Source organism: Columba livia, chromosome 12, assembly GCF_036013475.1.
Source record: "Columba livia isolate bColLiv1 breed racing homer chromosome 12, bColLiv1.pat.W.v2, whole genome shotgun sequence".
Taxonomy (NCBI): Eukaryota; Metazoa; Chordata; class Aves; order Columbiformes; family Columbidae; genus Columba; species Columba livia.
In genome coordinates this window covers 558,093-574,045 of record NC_088613.1, presented here as the reverse complement: position 1 = coordinate 574,045, position 15,953 = coordinate 558,093, and the positions used below count along the sequence as shown (strand labels likewise).

The 15,953-nt window shown below is 59.6% G+C and overlaps 1 protein-coding gene across 1 annotated transcript in view; it reads right to left on the bottom strand.

Annotated features, from left to right (window-relative positions):
- Window positions 1-7,101, bottom strand: part of STARD8 (StAR related lipid transfer domain containing 8) — a 53,216-nt gene extending 46,115 nt beyond the window's left edge. Inside the window, exons 1-2 of the mRNA XM_065077325.1 lie at window positions 6,821-7,101; window positions 3,664-3,697 (exon numbers count right to left, since the gene is read on the bottom strand). Coding sequence (XP_064933397.1) covers window positions 3,664-3,697; window positions 6,821-6,865 — 79 coding nt within the window. The 5' untranslated portion in view covers window positions 6,866-7,101. The remainder of the gene's footprint in view (window positions 1-3,663; window positions 3,698-6,820) is intronic.
- Between the last annotated feature and the right edge of the window lie 8,852 nt (window positions 7,102-15,953).

Here is a 15,953-nt window from a genome sequence, read left to right as displayed (position 1 = left end):
GAGGCCGGCGGCTCTGGGGACGTGAGCGGGTGTCACGGGGGCAGCGCCGGGGGTGGCAGCGCCTGGCACAGCACCAGGCGTCTTGTGTTGGAGCCACCAACCCGTAAATGTCCCCAGGCAGGGGACAGCGGGAAATGTCAGAGCTGGCAGCCTTGGCTCTGCCCAGAGGCTTTAGCACCAGCCTAATTTCTCAGGGAAATTAAACCAATATGGATAAATACATATCAAAGAACTCAGCAGTTCAAAAATAACCTCTGGGGTTCGCTGAGGAGGCCGGAAAGGAAACGCTGGAGATGGTGTCTGGAGCCTCAGGAGATGCTGTCCCAGCCCCCGAGAAAACCTCTGATGGAGAGAAGCACGACCTGTTTGTTCGCTCTGAAGCTGCCCTGGCAGGGTGATTTTAGTGTATATATTCCTGCTCAGGAATTATCTTTTTACTCTATTAAAAACTTTTTAACTACTTAGAGCGAACCACAAAGCACTTCACGCTCACCAGGCAGGAGATCAGTTCCCAGAGATGGGCGAGTGGCCCAGGAGTGTGGCCACAGGGGCTGTAACAGAAGGAAAATGAGAATATTTGAGAAAGAACCCTCTTCCTTTATGAAAAACGAGCAGAAGAGTGGCAGAGCCCATCCGAGGGTACTTTGGGACTGAGGTTGGTGTCTCAGGGTGATTCAGCAGACTGACCCCACAGGCAGGGAAGAGGAAGCAGCAACGCAGACACGTCACCCCAAAACCACTAATAATCACATTCGGTTCAGCTTTTCTATTTCCTACCCCCTCGACAGGGATCCAGACCCGTGACCGCGTTTTCCACCACGTAACAGGCAGCGACTGCTCTGGAGTTTCAGAGCTCCGGAGCCCAGCATCCCACCCCACGCCGGTGTCCCCCTGGCACCGACGGTCCCCGCACGTCCCGGCGTGGCCACGCGCCCTCCGGCAGCCCCGGCTGCTCAGCCCGGCCACGCAGTGACAGAGAAGCAGACACCAGATCCCCTGTTCTCCCCGACAAACAGCGCACCGAGCGCACAGCACACAGCAGACGGGGAACAAAGAGCTCGTCCTGCAGACCAACAGAACCGGTGCAGCAGATTTTCGTGTAAAGAGAGAAGAATAACTCAGCTGTGACAACATATCAACAACAGCTAAATTTAGCGGGTTATTTCTGGAGATCCAGATGCTGGGTAAATACAACCTTATTCTTTCACATAGGGGCAAAAGTTCAGTGGAGTCCCTCATGCTTCTTTTCTCTGTTATTTCACCATGCCCAGCCGCAAAGGCCCCTTTTGAAAGGCTGTGACGCCGTCATTGCCCGCTGCACTGGAGGGAGCCGCCAGCCCCGTCCCTGTCCCTCGGCACTTCAGGGAGGCCACTGCTTAATGACAGCTGCAGAGCTGCTCCCGACCCTGCTTCTGGAGACCCGACGCTGCTGTCGGCAGGAATTCACTCGGGGACGTGGTTTCTGCGTGTGCGGCTGCGCAAGCCTTTCCTTTCTGCTTTGTCCAGAACAATACATGGGAAGCGGAGGTTGGAGAGGAAGCGGAGGGCTCGGAAACCCGTGGAAACCTGGCCTGGGAGAGGAGCGCTGTGGGAGGCACCGGGGCCAGCAGCTGGGAGCGATGGGGGAGCCGGGAGAGGCACATCCCCAACAGTTACCAGGATAAACGTAGCACCATCTCAACCCTGCCTCGTGCCGTTGTCTCAAGAGCTGAGATCCTCTTGTTGCCCGCCCGTAAGAGACTAAAACATCATCAGGGAAGGGGGTGGCATCTCCCAAGACCACTGTCTGAATGTTTCCTTAAGTGACCCCCATTTGTCAGAGCACATTCTGGGGATGCTCAGCTAAGAGGACAGCAAGCGACTGCCCTGGCGTCTTCCCAGAGCTTCAAACACCCCAGGGCGGGTACAAACTGACAGCGGGCTTGCTCCAAGCCAGCACAATCCACGTGAAAGGGAAAGCTCCAGCCACGCTCCGCTGGGCTTCATACTTTGCACCAAAACCCCCGCTGTGAATGGGATCTGTAAGAGTCTTCCCTGCCCTTCCCTCACGCAGGGCTCTTTAAAGCTTTCTAACAAGCTCTTGATAGTCATGTTGTTAATCTCTCCCACAAAAGGGCAAGAGAGACCACCCAGGATTACCTCTGGAGCTCTGTTCACAAAGCACCTTTTGTTGCCCAGAGCTTTCCTGTGCTCCTGGGCTCTTGCGCCAGCAGCTCGAAGCTCACCCAGCCCTTGCGTGGATGAAAAACAAGAAGCCGGCTCTCTGCCATCCAGTTGGGGAACTGTTCAGATCCCGAGCACATCCCACGGGCTCCCTGGAGGGCAGCAACTTGCATTTCCCAGCACCGCTCCTGCCGCCTTTGCTGCTGCTCTGGAGCCGCCACCCGCGGGATCTGCTGCTCCAGAGCCACCATCCATGGGATCTGCTGCTCCGGAGCCACCACCCGCGGGATCTGCTGCTCCGGAGCCACCACCCACGGGATCTGCTGCTCCAGAGCCACCACCCACGGGATCTGCTGCTCCGGAGCCGCCACCCGCGGGACCCGATCTGAGCTCTGCCGGGACCGGGCCAGGTTTACTCCTGCAGGTGTTGCTTAGCAAAGAGTCTCCACTAGACCAACTAACCGAGTTACAAACTGCAGGACCTCTACACACCTTGTCGACAAGCAGGGCCGCGTCTGGCAGCAGGGCTGCTTGTCCATGGTTGAACACGAGGACAGGGCGAGCCCCAGAGCACCTCCTCACCCCCAGCAGAGCGGCACCCAGGACCAGCTGTGCCACTTCACACCAGTCTGGCAGCAGGACCCTACAGCTCTTAAAATGAGCAGTGGGCTGTGTCCTGTCTGGGAGCCCACAGCCTTGTTCCCAGAGCTGGTCCCCAACCCCTCAGACGCACCCCTTCTCCTCTTCCTCCTCGCCCCGCAGACCACTGCCAGCCTCCAGTCTGCCCGGCACCCACAGGCTCCCCACGGCAGGGTGGCCCCGACCCCCAGCCTCCCCCCAGGCTTTGCAGAGGGCTGGTCAGGGCAGACGCAGCCCCTGGGCCCTGGTGCAAGAACCACAGCTCAGCAGGAGCTGCCCCCCAGTTCACATCTCAGTCACACCCAGCTGGGGGGCTCCCAGCCGGGAACCCCCCCAGAAATGCCCTGGAGCTCCTGATGAGCTTGTTTGCAGGGGATGAAGTTGTTCACCACAAAGAGGAGAGGATCTGAAAAGGCACCAGAAAGGAGCAGAGCTGCTGCCGCCTGGGCTGCCCTGGCTGAGCGGCTCCCGGTGCCAGCAGCTCCGGCAGCACCGGCGAGCGGCTGCTCTGATCCGCAGGGTCCAGCGCGCACACCGCAGCTGGGATGTCACCCTGGTCACCGCTGATGATTGCGGCGTACAGCCAAGCCACATCTGCAGCCGGGAGGGAAAGGATGGGGCCAAGGGGGAGCTGGGCACGTCCTGGGGTCCCTTTGGCACCGCCGGGGCTCAAGGGGTGCCCGGCTGGCACTGCCTTGCACTGGCTGCATTTGCTGCCCCTTTGAAAAGCAGCAGTTCGGGGAACATGCGTCCTGCTGGCAGGAGAAACCAGAAGCCCGGCACGAGTATGATCCTCTCCTCGTGGCCCCTGCCCACCACGCAGCAAGGGCATTCCTGCCCAGAAAACGTTGTCATGCTTACCTGCATCTTTTTTGTCTTCCAGCAATGTGAAACACTGTGAAAAGAAAGAAAAAAGAATATAAATCATTGTGTTATCTTTTTGATTTTCACATTCACAGTCCCCTACCACTCGCGGCTGGGCTCTGTGGGAGCAGCAGCGCCTGCCCGGGCGCTCGCGACAAGCACGGTTTCCAGCGGCAGAGCCTGGCCAGCACGCGGGAGCCGATGGCCGTTTGCAGGGACATGGAGGAGCAGGAGGGTCCCGGGTGACGCTCCGCAGGCCCCTCTCGGGTGCAGGCGAACCCCCCGCACAGCCGCAGCCAGAGCTGTTGGGGCATACCGCTGCAGGAACGCGGTGCCGCCGAGCGGCCTTTCCCACGGCCCCGGGACCCCCCTCTCCTTCCGCTGGGGGTGCCCTGGGGGAGAGGGGCTGACCCGTCACCCCGCGGCTGCGCCTGCCCCAGAGCAGGTGCTGGTTCTGTGCCCCCGCCCCGCTCCGCAGCGTGCGGGGAACCGCAGAGCATCAGAGCCGAACGCGTTTGGACAGGGCGACGCTCACCCCTCACGTCTGCTCCCACGAGCTCTGCCAAGGGCTGCGCAGCCGGCACACGCGGCGGGAACAGCGAGTGGGGCGAGGGCTGCGGCGCTGAGCTGGGGCTGCTCCCCCAGGCCACGGCAGGGAAAGGGGGTCCCTGTGCTAAAGGGGGGGCCTCTTCTCTCCTGCTTTCTGTCCTGGCCCTAATGCCCTCTTTTTCCCGTGAAATCTGCCACCAGCAGCAGCTCCACCTCATTTAACCTGGAAAGAGCGTTAATTCCACAGACAGAGCCCTGCACATTTCTCCTCCTTCAAGAAATTCCTCTGCTGGTCCCAGTGAGTAGCTGAGCAAAGCAGCACTGGGAGGAAATGGGGAAAGCGAGCTGGAGCTGCTCAGCCCCACATGAGGCCACCCGTGCTCGCCAAGGGAAATCGGGAGGGTGATGTCCCCTGGCCCTTCAGCTCCCCTGGCCCCAGAGCCCACGCAGCCGCTCGACTCGGCTGTCAGAGCTGCTCCCGGCTCCCCTCTCCCAACGCCCCGTGTTCCATGAGGGCTTGTGCAAGGTGGGGACCAGCCAGGGTCCATTTGCTGGTGGGGGCAGCTGTCGTGGGGCAGTGTGGCGATGGAAGAAGAATGGAGAAATGAAGTGTCCACCAGATTATCTTGTGTTGCTGCAAGCAGAGCAGCGGGAAGCTTAAAGCCAGTGAAGGCAATGATGCGGAGAGCACGAGCACCCCCAAACCTGGGAGCAGGCACCTGCGGTACCCGGCAGGGAGCCCCTCATCGCCAGCCTGGGCTTTTGCAATGCCAAGTGCAACATGAGCTGCATGTGCTGAGCTAACGAGGAAGCACGAAATGCAGGAACACTGTTCTGTGCCTCCCCTGTGAGCACCAGGGCAGGTCCCATCCCAGCAGAGTCCCCCGTTCCTCCGTGCTGGCTCTGCTCGGGGGGAAGCACCACTTGGCTTACGCCCTCTGAGCAGGTTTTCTTCTCCCCATAGCCGGTAGCTGGAGGTGCTGAGCCAAGAGACTCACCCCTCTTCTCCAGGGCTCATTCTCCTTGGGCAGAGCCGTCCCTTCCGAGCACAAAGCCCATCTCTCATGGCAGATTTCTTCTGGAGCCCCCAACTGCCTGGAGCTTCCCTTGTCACAGGCCCCTGGCCGTGACACCTCAGAGCCCGGGGTGATGGTGGCGAGGAAGAGCCCCAGAACCGGAGGACAAATTAATTCCAGACCCATCAGTGACTTTTGCCTGCGCTCCGTCCCCACACTGCTCTGGGCATCTGGCAAAAGTGTTTTCTAAGCAAGAAGCAGATACAAATATTGGCTTAAATAGTAAAACTGGAGGGTTCAGATGGGGAATTATCCTCGGGTTGGAGGGTTTGGAATGTGTCCAGGTGGGGAGAAGCCCCACGTGCTGCCGGGGCCGTGGCCAGAGGAGCAGCTGTGGTTGGAGTCCCAGGGACAAAAAGGGCCGGAGCTCCCAGTGCTCTCCGGTCCCCAGCACCCCCAGCGGCTGGACCAGCGGCCCCGTCCCGGGCAGCAGGTTCCCAGGCTCTGCTGGGTGCTCTGGACTGTGCTGAGGCCCAGGATGGAGCCCCTGGGAGCTGCAGCTCTGCTGGGGGGACACAGGTCCTGGTCTCTGTCCCCTGTGCCCTGAGTGCGACAGCCACGGCAACACACAGGAATGAGGAGGGTTAACAGGGACGTGCTAAGCTCTCTGGAGACAGCAGGGACAAGACAGCTACTAATATTATTAATGAATTTCACAAATGTCATTTTTAGACTCAACTATTTTGGGCTTTGCATTGAAACCCCAGGGAACAGCCTGCATTCCACATCCATGTCACCAGGGCAGAGCCACTCGCCTGACACACCCGGCGTACGGCACGGGCTGGAAAGGGATTTTGCTGCTTTTGCCAAGCCAAAACTCCTGAAATCCACACTAATAACACCTCCAAAATCTGCCCAGCACACCTACCACCGCACAGGCTGTGATACTATAGCTTTAACACAACAAATGGGGGCAGCCGGAGAGAGTTGCACATTATTAAGGTGGCAGATGAGAAATTAAACTCAAATGAAAAATACCAGATGCCATGAGAACCACTGCTGCAGGAAATTAGAAACTCAGGGCCTCTGGTCTCACTGCTCTTTTGTCACCCCACATCCCTGCACACATCCCACACCCACACAGACACCGCATCCATGCACACATCCCACACCCATACAGACACCCCCATCCATGCATACATCCCACATCCATACAGATATCCCATACCCATACAGATATCCCACACCCATACAGACATCCCCATCCATACAGACTTTCCATATCCATACACACATCCCCATCCATACAGACATCCCACCCGTGTTCGGCCAGGGCTGCCGGCTCCGGGACGCTGGTGCCATCGCTGACGGGCAGCGACAAGCGCAGGACACACCGACCAACCCATCTGCACACGGCCCATCCAAAATTAACCTTTCACGTGTGCATGGGGCCCGGGCATGGCGTCCCTCTGGAGCAGATGACACCACACACGAGCCCCAGCCCTGCTTGACCCCCCCGCCGCCCCTTCCAGCGGCTTCTCCTGACGCTCGGAGGTGTCGGAGGACGCCGTTCGGCAGCCGGTTCTTACCCTGGCTCTCTTGAAGCAGGCCCAGAAGAAGTCCAGCAGCGGCATGGTGTGCCGGGCGCGGGGCGGCGCGGGGCCCCACTAGAGCGCGGCACAGGGAGCCCCCCCCGGCACCCCCATGGCCGCTGCGGCAGAGCCGGCGCGGGGAGGAGGCAGCGCTGCGGCGGAGGCGGGTCAGCGATTCAAACCCTGCACCGCTACGCAGTTGGTTGCGAACAGGCTTGGCTGGCGATTGAAATTCCCTGAAGATTGCGAGTTTTAAACAGCTCCAGCTTTGCTTCCTGCCTCGAACGCAGCCGCGCTCCGCTCCCAGGCAGCGGGACGGGACAGGGGACAGAAACACCCCGAGCAGCAGGAACGGGAGTTTCGCTGTCAAAGGCACATGTAGGACGATGGAAACCCAAACCCCAGATGGTTTAGGTTTTCACTCCGGCCCCTGCTCCAGCTCACCAGCAGCAGTCACAGACACGCTCGCAATGCCGTCCCCTCCGAGGGACAAGCCGTACCCACGCGGTCACATTGTTGTCCCCAGATGTCCCCACCACAAACTCCTGCGTGCTCCGGCACAGCCAGCCCGACCCCCAGGCAGCAGCAGCGCTGGCAAACCTGCAGCGTCACCCCAGCATGGGCAAAACACAGGGGCCCCCGTCACCAGGTGTGGCCTGGCCGGTCACTCTGGCTCTGTTCACAGCTCCTTATCTTCCCTCGCAAACATTTGTGCAAGCTGAGCGTTTGTTCACAAGAAGGACCATAACAAAAGGCAATGCCACAGGGGTTTGTGCCAGCCATCCGGCACACAGGCCCAGGGCTGCAAGGCTTCCTGCAGGCGCACAAAATTCCCAGCAACCGGTGATTTCCAGGGTTATCCAGAGCAAGCAATGGCAAGTGCTGAGCCACGCTCCCCATGACACCAGTAGGAGCCCAGCAAGCCTGTGGCACCACTCCTGCCCAGTGCCCCCGGCTGGTGTCTGGCTCCACGTGCCCCAGGGGACGACCCCCGCACACCCCAGGGGACGACCCCCGCGCACCCCAGGGGACGATCCTGCCCCCGCACACCCCAGGGCCCCGCCAGCCGCAGGACAAGGCTCTGCCGGTACCGTGATCCCCAGCAGCTGGGTGCTCTGCCCGCTGTCAGCGCGGGGGAGCAGGATGCGGTGCTGCAGCCCCCGAGGTGGGACCAGCACCTCGGCAGAGCACCCCTGCCCATCCTGGGGCCACTGTCACTGCTTGTTCCTGCCTGTCACCAGTGCCCTTCAGCCTGCCTGGCTCTGTGCACGCAGAGGGCACTAACACAGCCCCCAGGGGCACTGACACAGCCCCCAGGCGCCGGTGGGGGGACGAGCATCAGGGAGAGGAGCAGAGGGGCAACAAAGCACCATGGCCATGGTGGGAAGGACCGGGTCGCTGGCAGTGCCAGCACAGGACGTGCCACGGCGTGTGGCAGCTCCTCCCAGCCACAGCCACCACTGCTGCTGACCCAAGGGGCTGCTCAGGCCCCAGACCTCCCTCACAGCAGGAACAGTGCCAGCGGGCTGGTGCTCTCTGCAACAGGGCGGGGACAGCGGTCACAGCTCCTGGGGACAAGGCAGGGACTGGAGCACAGACGACCAGGATGCAACAGAGGCAGAGATGCTGCGCTCGCCTGGAGAAGATGACATTGGGCACCACCGCCTGCAGCATCCCGCAAACCCGACCTGCACTCAGGGCCCCCGGATCCGCAGCGCTGCCCCAGCACGGCACTGGTGGCACCAGCAGCACCACCACGGCCCCGGCGGCATCAGCGTGGTCCTGGCGGCAACACACGGGTGGCATCGGTCCCGGCGCCGGCTCCAGCTGCCTCTTTCCATCTCCCCCTCGCTCATTCCTCAGCAGCGTTTGGCATCGCTCCCAGGCTTGGCACCGTCCGCGGCTCCTCCACCGTGTCCCCTGTGTTACTGAGCCAGCGCAGTGGGGCTGGGGGCACCGAGGTACAGTGTCAGCTCTGTGCTTCAGCCTCTTTCCTCCTCCTTTGGACACCCAGGGCTGGGAAGATGGTGCCACCTCTATGGGACACTTGCCTGGGGTCACCTTTCCTAGCAAGCATCTTAGCCACAGGAGGGGGGACACACAATGGCCCCTTCCGGTGAGCACGGGCAGCACGTGGAGTGGCAAACAGCCATCGGGAAGGCAGTTGTGGCGGAAGGACGGAGGGCGCTCTGTCCTGCCCAGACCAGGGCAGTGCTCATGGAAAGCCGAGCAGCCGTGCAGCAGCATGGGCACCGCGATCGCAGCCCACCAGAACGGTGCTGCCAGAGACATGGCGCCCCAGCACCAGTTGGCGGGTGCTCCGGCAGCGGCAGCAGGGCCTTCTCCCGCTTCCTCCAAAGCAAAAAAAAGAGAAGGAAAAAAAGAGTGAATGCAAATAGAAGAAAGCTGTCTGCTTCCCAGGGCCTGCAAGACAAACCACAGAGGCTTCTGCATACTTGTGCAGCTTCTTCCTACCCAGTCATCCCAAAAGCATCCAAGTAATTTTAAATCTAGGATCCTCCTTTAACACACCAGGATACCACCCTTGATAAGAATAGGTCCCCGGGACTGGGCACCCTGCAAAGCGCCTGAAGTCTGCACACTCCGAAGCAGTTATTTCTGCAAGCGGTGCCGGGACACGGCCCCACTGCTGCGTTTGTCTAGCCCAGCGTTTCTAAGGTACCTGCTCCACAGACTCCTGCAGAAAAAACAAAAGCAATTTCTATTAATTCTCTCTCTATATGTATCACTATCACCTCCAGACTTCTGTGAGAGCACATTTTAAACTCCAGTTCATTTTAAAGGGCTGAATCTAAGGAAAACCCCACCCTGTATGCACTCACTGAGCGTTTTGCAGGTGGTGATCGCCCTCCTGCCCCACGTCCTGCCCGCGGTGCCCAGCGCTGGGACGGACACCGGGACACCGAGACAGACCCAGCACTGCCACAAGCATCTCTGTAAGTCACGGGACAGGGCTGGTGTTTCAGAGAACAGGTACAGCCTCTTCTCACAACAGATCCTCACCCAGAGGATCCCCCATCGCTGTTCCTGCCCCACTGCAGCCTGGCTGCTGCGCGAGGCACCCAGCACAGCATCCATACCAGCGAACTCACCAGCCGGAGCAGCCAGTGCCGCTGCTGGCACCGCTCCCCGGGACCAGCAGCGCTGGGGCTGCCGGCAGCCCCGCGAGCCCCACACACGGGGATTTTCCACGGGCTGCTGTGCGCAGGCATTTCCCGAGGTGGGGAAGGAGCCGCCGCTGCAGCGCAGGCATTTTCCCATTAGCATATTGGGAACAGTGACCCTTTTATTGAGTACGGTGGAGCTGCCGGGGCAGGGCTGGCAGCGCCGGGCAGGGCTGTGGCACCGCGGGGGCGGGCGGAAGGGTGGTGAAGGTGTAAAACCAGGGGCCTGCGGGGCCCGGGGACAGGGCTGAACCCTCCCGCGCCCAGGCAAGGGGCTGTGAGGGCTCTGCCCCACATCACCCCACGGCTGCAGTGCCGTTCCCAGCATGGACCTCAGCACTGGGCTCCAGGCAAGGTCCTGCTGGGCTGGGTGCTGCTGCGCCACCACAGCTGGCCCAGAAGCCCATGGAGACAGGGGACCATGGCAGAGCAGCAGGAGATGTTCTCAACTTCCCGCTGGCCTGTGGCCACCGGTGAGCGCCCTGCCCGCCTGCCACCGCTGCTCTTCCCTTAAAAAGTTCCCCGTTCAAAATAATCCCAATGTGCATGCTCCAGTCTCCAATGGCATGTTCGGGAACATGAGAAAACTGTTAAGATATGGATTGTTTTTTTAACAGATGAGAGTCTAATCTCTGCGGTTCCGGTTCTAAACCAAACCATTCAACCAGGAGCCGTGTTGTCTCTTGGACAGGTACTGCAGGGCACCGCGGCTCTGCACCGGGGGGACGCAGCAGGACAAACTGTTCTGACCAATACAAGCTCAATTACAAAAGATCCCCATCCAAAGCGATGAGCCTTGACACACGCACGTGAAGAAGGAGCCCGTTTAACAACAGAGGAGGGTTATTTCCAGCAGGGCACCAGCCCTCTGTGATGGGCAATTAGGCAATTACTTAATCCCCACACGCCAGCTCCCACAGCCCAAGGAACCGCTCTGGTGAGCAGGACAGCGCCCGCATCCCACTGGGGCCACGGCATCAATCCCTGCCCCGCAGCCACGAACCCACCAGCTGGTCCCACGGGCCGCCTTGGCAAGTCTCTTTCCAAAGGCTGCAGCAGAGGAGGGGACGTCCCCCCCAGCCTGTGGCACTCGTGCGCCACTGACGCGTCCCCATCCCAGCCCACGTACATTTTTCCAGCCTGGACACGCGCTGGAATGACTTGGGATCCAAGGGCTCTTTGCCTCACCCACGGCTGCAGGAATCCACCCGGCCTCCCCAGCCCCCATAGGTCCCAGTAAGGGCTGAATCTGTGCATTTCTCCTGAAGGATGCTCGGGTTTGTAAATACCGGGAATGCATTTACAAATATCGATTTGTTTAGTATACACACAGAAAGCAAATAAACTTTCCAGATGACGGGTCCTCCCAGACCCGCAGAACTCCTCAGTTTCACTAACCGAGAGACGGCATCACCGAAATACACAGTCCGTGACATTCCAGCGGAATTCCCGATGCACGAGCTGGGGAGCGCTCCTGCCCCACCACCGGGACTCCCGCGGGTCTCTAAGCCCTCAGCTGTCGGCCAGAGAGCTTGAAGACTTCAACAGCAGGAGGTTTGCACCAGTGGATTCCATTAACACACAGACATCACAGCCTTGTTGAGGGGTGTCCCGGCTCCCCCCAGCTGCAGGGCGTCCAGCCGGCCCACCGGGGCCCCCGTGTCCCAGCACGGGTCGCTCCTCACCCCACGCCCCGCACTTTGTGTTTGAAGCGACTGGTTGAGGGTCACGATCCTGCAGTGCCAAGGGCTCGTGATCCACGGGGAAAGCGCTCCATTAACGTGCATTTGCGAGAGCGTGGCTGACATGGTAACGCTCTCGAGATGCTATAGACAAGTCACACAAATTGCAAATAGACCCACGTGATTTAGAAGGAAAATGGCTTTTCCTGAGACCTGTGTACATGACTGATTTTAACTCTATTATACTCAAGCACCTAAGAGTGTCCAGGAAGAATCTACAGACTCTCACACAAGGCAGAACTCCAGCAAAAACCTGCTGCTCTGCCCTAGTTTTCATATAGGCATCCTGAAGGTGAAAAGAAATACATTACAGGCTGCATTCTTTACATCTAAAAGATATGTTACATATAAAATATATTCTTACATCTAAAAGATAATTCTACACACAAAAGACACTTTTCCATGTAAAAGCAGAATGGTGACAAGCAGCTTTCCCTTCCCCATGGGAGCGTTCCAGAGCATGGCTGGGACACTAATCCACTGTCCCCGAGGGCCGGCGCCAGGGCAGCACGAGGAATTGCGAGCATCTCTTATAATTAGCAAGGGCAGGGAGGCTCCGGGGGCAAGTGCACAGGCCAGCCCAGCGCCACGCTGAGCAGGGGCAGCGCGGGCACAGGCACGGCCGCGCTCTGTCCCCAGGGGCACGGGGAGGGACAGTCCTGGGCAGCCCCAGCAGCAGCCGGTTCAGCAGGGGCTGCGGGGAGCACCTGGGGGCTCCGCGGACAGACACAAGGGGACAGACACACGGGGACAGACACACGGGGACAGACACACGGGGACAGACACACGGCAGCAGCTGCTGGTGCAGGGAACACACTCCTGCGGGTGCCCGGCTACCTGCCTCCCACGGCCAGCATGCTCACCAGCTAAAAAGCAGAAATCCCAAGCAGCAGAGACACATCTGTCTCTCAGGCTTGTACAATGCAATGCCATTTAATAAACTAGATTTGACCTACTCCTATATTTTCGCACATAGTTCTAGCAACAGCTGCTGTCTGGGGCAGATCCCAGCCCTATTTCTGGCCGAGGCTGGGGATGAATTAGGGGACAGAGGAATCTGTGCCAGGTGCAGCGCTCTGCTCCCTGCGAGCAGGGCAGGTCTTGGCGAGCTGAACTCTGAATGACAAACCCCCTTGCAGCCGCCTCTCGTGCGCAGGGCTGGACCATCCACGTGCCCAGTTTTCCACGTCCCGAGCTCACAGGCAACCCCTGAATCACCACCACAGCGATGCCCTTCAGGTCATCGATTGCACAAAGGAGGAGAGACACTTCTTGCTTGGGGACGGCAAGTGCCTGTCCCATGCCCGTGTCACTGCAGCCCCCGAGCTGGGCAGGAGCCGCGCGCTGCTGCTGCCCTTCCTTGGGGACACCAGCAAAGCCCAGAGGCAGCCTCAGACAACACTCCATGCAAACCCTTGTGCACACAAAAGCATCATTATTTAGCAGCGAATTCTTTTCTTCCCCCGTGGCCACAGGAGCTGCCAGGCTGGTCCTGGCGAGCGCATCCCACGCTCAGCCCCGCGCTGAAGGGCTGAGCCAGAGCCACGGGCTCGGGGTCCCTGCTCCAAAGCAACCAAGAGCTACAAAAGTGACCCTGCACCCTCCTCTCTGAGGCTGCAGCACGCTGTAAAGCTTGGCTAGGCTAACGGTGTCGGGTCACAGGTGCTGTAAAACACCTTGGACAGACCGCACAGGCAGTGACCAGCAATAGCTGCCTGTCCTGTAACTGTTCCCTGTGTGTTGTGCACTAACACCTCCTGCAAACACCACACAATCGCTCTGGGACACTGCTCAGCCCTTCCCCAGCCTGGTTTTGTATTCTTCATTTCTCTCTTAAAACAGAGAGCTCCTGTTACCTGTGTAGAGGGAGCTGGTGTTTCGCGTTATGCTCTTCCCGCTGCCCGCAGCACTGGGGGAAGAGATGAGGTGTGCCGGGCTCTGGCTGTGGCGTTTGCCCCGGGCACAGCTGGGAGGTTCGGTTCCAGCCGGTGCAGTGCAGGGGGTGCTGTCGCAGGCTCCCGGGGGAGCCGGGGCCGATGGGCAGGAGTTCAGCCAGGACAGACGGCGATGGCTCCGGCATGGGCACGGCGGCAGAGCCGGGACAGCTCGTTCCCGTGTCTGGGTGGCAGGGGCTGCCTCGCTGTCCCCAGGGCTCCATCGACACAGCTCCTCGCCGCGCTCTGCAGCACAAGCAGCAGCGCAGCAGCTGCAGCTTCGGGAGGCAGATGTGCCAAGGTGCCAGGCACGGGCAGACGTGAACATGCTGAACAAAACCGTCCCTGTTCGCTTTCCTGCGCGAGCAAACGGCTTTGAGCTCTGCAACGTCGGCAGAGGGTGACAAGGGTCAAGGAAAACAACCCAAGTGGAAATAAGGAAGCTATCCTCTCCGTGCCAGCACGTGCATTTGTTTCTAGCTTTTTATTCTCGCTAGGATTGAGAACAGCATCTGGAACAAATCTTCACTACTCTCCAGGACCCGTTCCCTGCCGTGCACACCCCAGCCCCCCACAGCACAGCACTGCCCGTCGGGAACGACGGGGTCGCTGTGCCCGCGGTCAGCGGCGCGAGCGTCTCCCTGCGGTGACGGCCGAGGTCGGACACTCCGGACTCCCCTCCTGCGGCCGCCCACAAGCTGTTCTCCTCACGGACCAGACACGGAAAAGGGGCTGCCAGTCACGCATCTGCCCTGGTGGAACAGGACAAGCCAAGGGAAGAGGTCTGCAAGGCCGTGTCGCCCTCTTGTGACCAGCAGGACTCCGTGGCCTCGTTCAGCCGAACCTGGCGCTTGCTGGCCATGTCCCTGCTGCCACCACGGCCCAGGGCCTGCGGGACAGTCCCCGCTGTCACCCGTGGCACAGAGAGCAAGGCCAGGCGCCAACGGCGAATCCTGACGTGCGCCTGCAGCAGCAGCGACTCTGTGCTGGCAGGGGGAAAGGGATTTATCCTCACCCCGCGCTCCTCCCAACATCTGACTCACCAATGCGCAGACACAAATCCAAATCCAACGCACCCCACAGGCACAGGAGTAGCGGATTCGGTCATTTCTCTGCCCCACCTTCGTTTACCTCACCCCAAACTCCCAGGCTGTATAAAACACCTTTTCTGTGTCCAGGTGTTGGTGGGATCCTCCGGAGCGTCCCCGCGGGACAGGCTGCTCCTGACACCCCCGCGTCACTCTGCCCGCTCGCCTTCCCACGGGGTTTAATTTACACATGTAACATTAAAACCAATACATTATTTGCATTGGTATGAAATAGGTCAAAATTAAAATTCAGATTCAAATGCATATACCAACTTCAGTTGATAAACAGTATTAAAAATATATTAGTAGGGAAGAAAGCCTGGTTTACACATCAGAAAATGCTTTGCTTTCTCTACAGAATAGTTAAAACACTTTATTAAAGGCAAGACACCCGCGTTTCTCCTTGCTGTCCTTCCCTCAGCCAGCTTGAAACTAGAAGGAAGAGGCTTTTTCCCCTTGGAAACAACGACAACTGAGTCATCACACACGTTTTCATAACAGGCGGAGAATCTCCGCTGTGGTCAGAAGGTGCCTCACCTGCGCACGGCTTCGGAGCAACGCGCTGTGTAACCGGCTGCACAACGTGAAGCCCCATTCTACAAACAGGCACTCCCCTGTAATTCCAGCATTTTAAAGGACTATCACCAATTCCGGGCAGCCTGTGAATATCAAACAAGCTCGAGGTGTTTCGCTTTCCTAAACCTGAAACGCTTCAGTCGTGCTTTCCTGTGTCCACACGCACACGCTGTGGAACGGCCCGTGGAACCGCCTGCGTGCCGAGGGGCAGGGGCGGCGGAGCTGCGCTGAGGGACAAACACCGGTTTTGGTTCCTTGACGTTTGGAGCCACAGAACACGGTTAACCTTCAATTAATCACTGTGGTGCTCATTCCCACCGACTCTCACCGCTCGCTCTCTGCGCCATTCTAAGCAATCACACTTGCCTTTTGAAAAGCACAACGTTTTTCCACAGATGGTCACCTTCGAGCGCAGGGCCGAGCCGCCGCCAGCGAAGCGCTCCCGGAGCGACCGCAGCGCTGCTGGAAGCGCCCCTGGACAAGCTCCGCCGTGCGCCCCGAGCGGCTCGGCACCGGCAGGCCCCGCGGAACAGGGGGCGAACGAGGCCACGAGCCGCAGCAACCGCAGCTGCTGGCCGAGGACACTCGTGTGCTCTGCTCTCTGC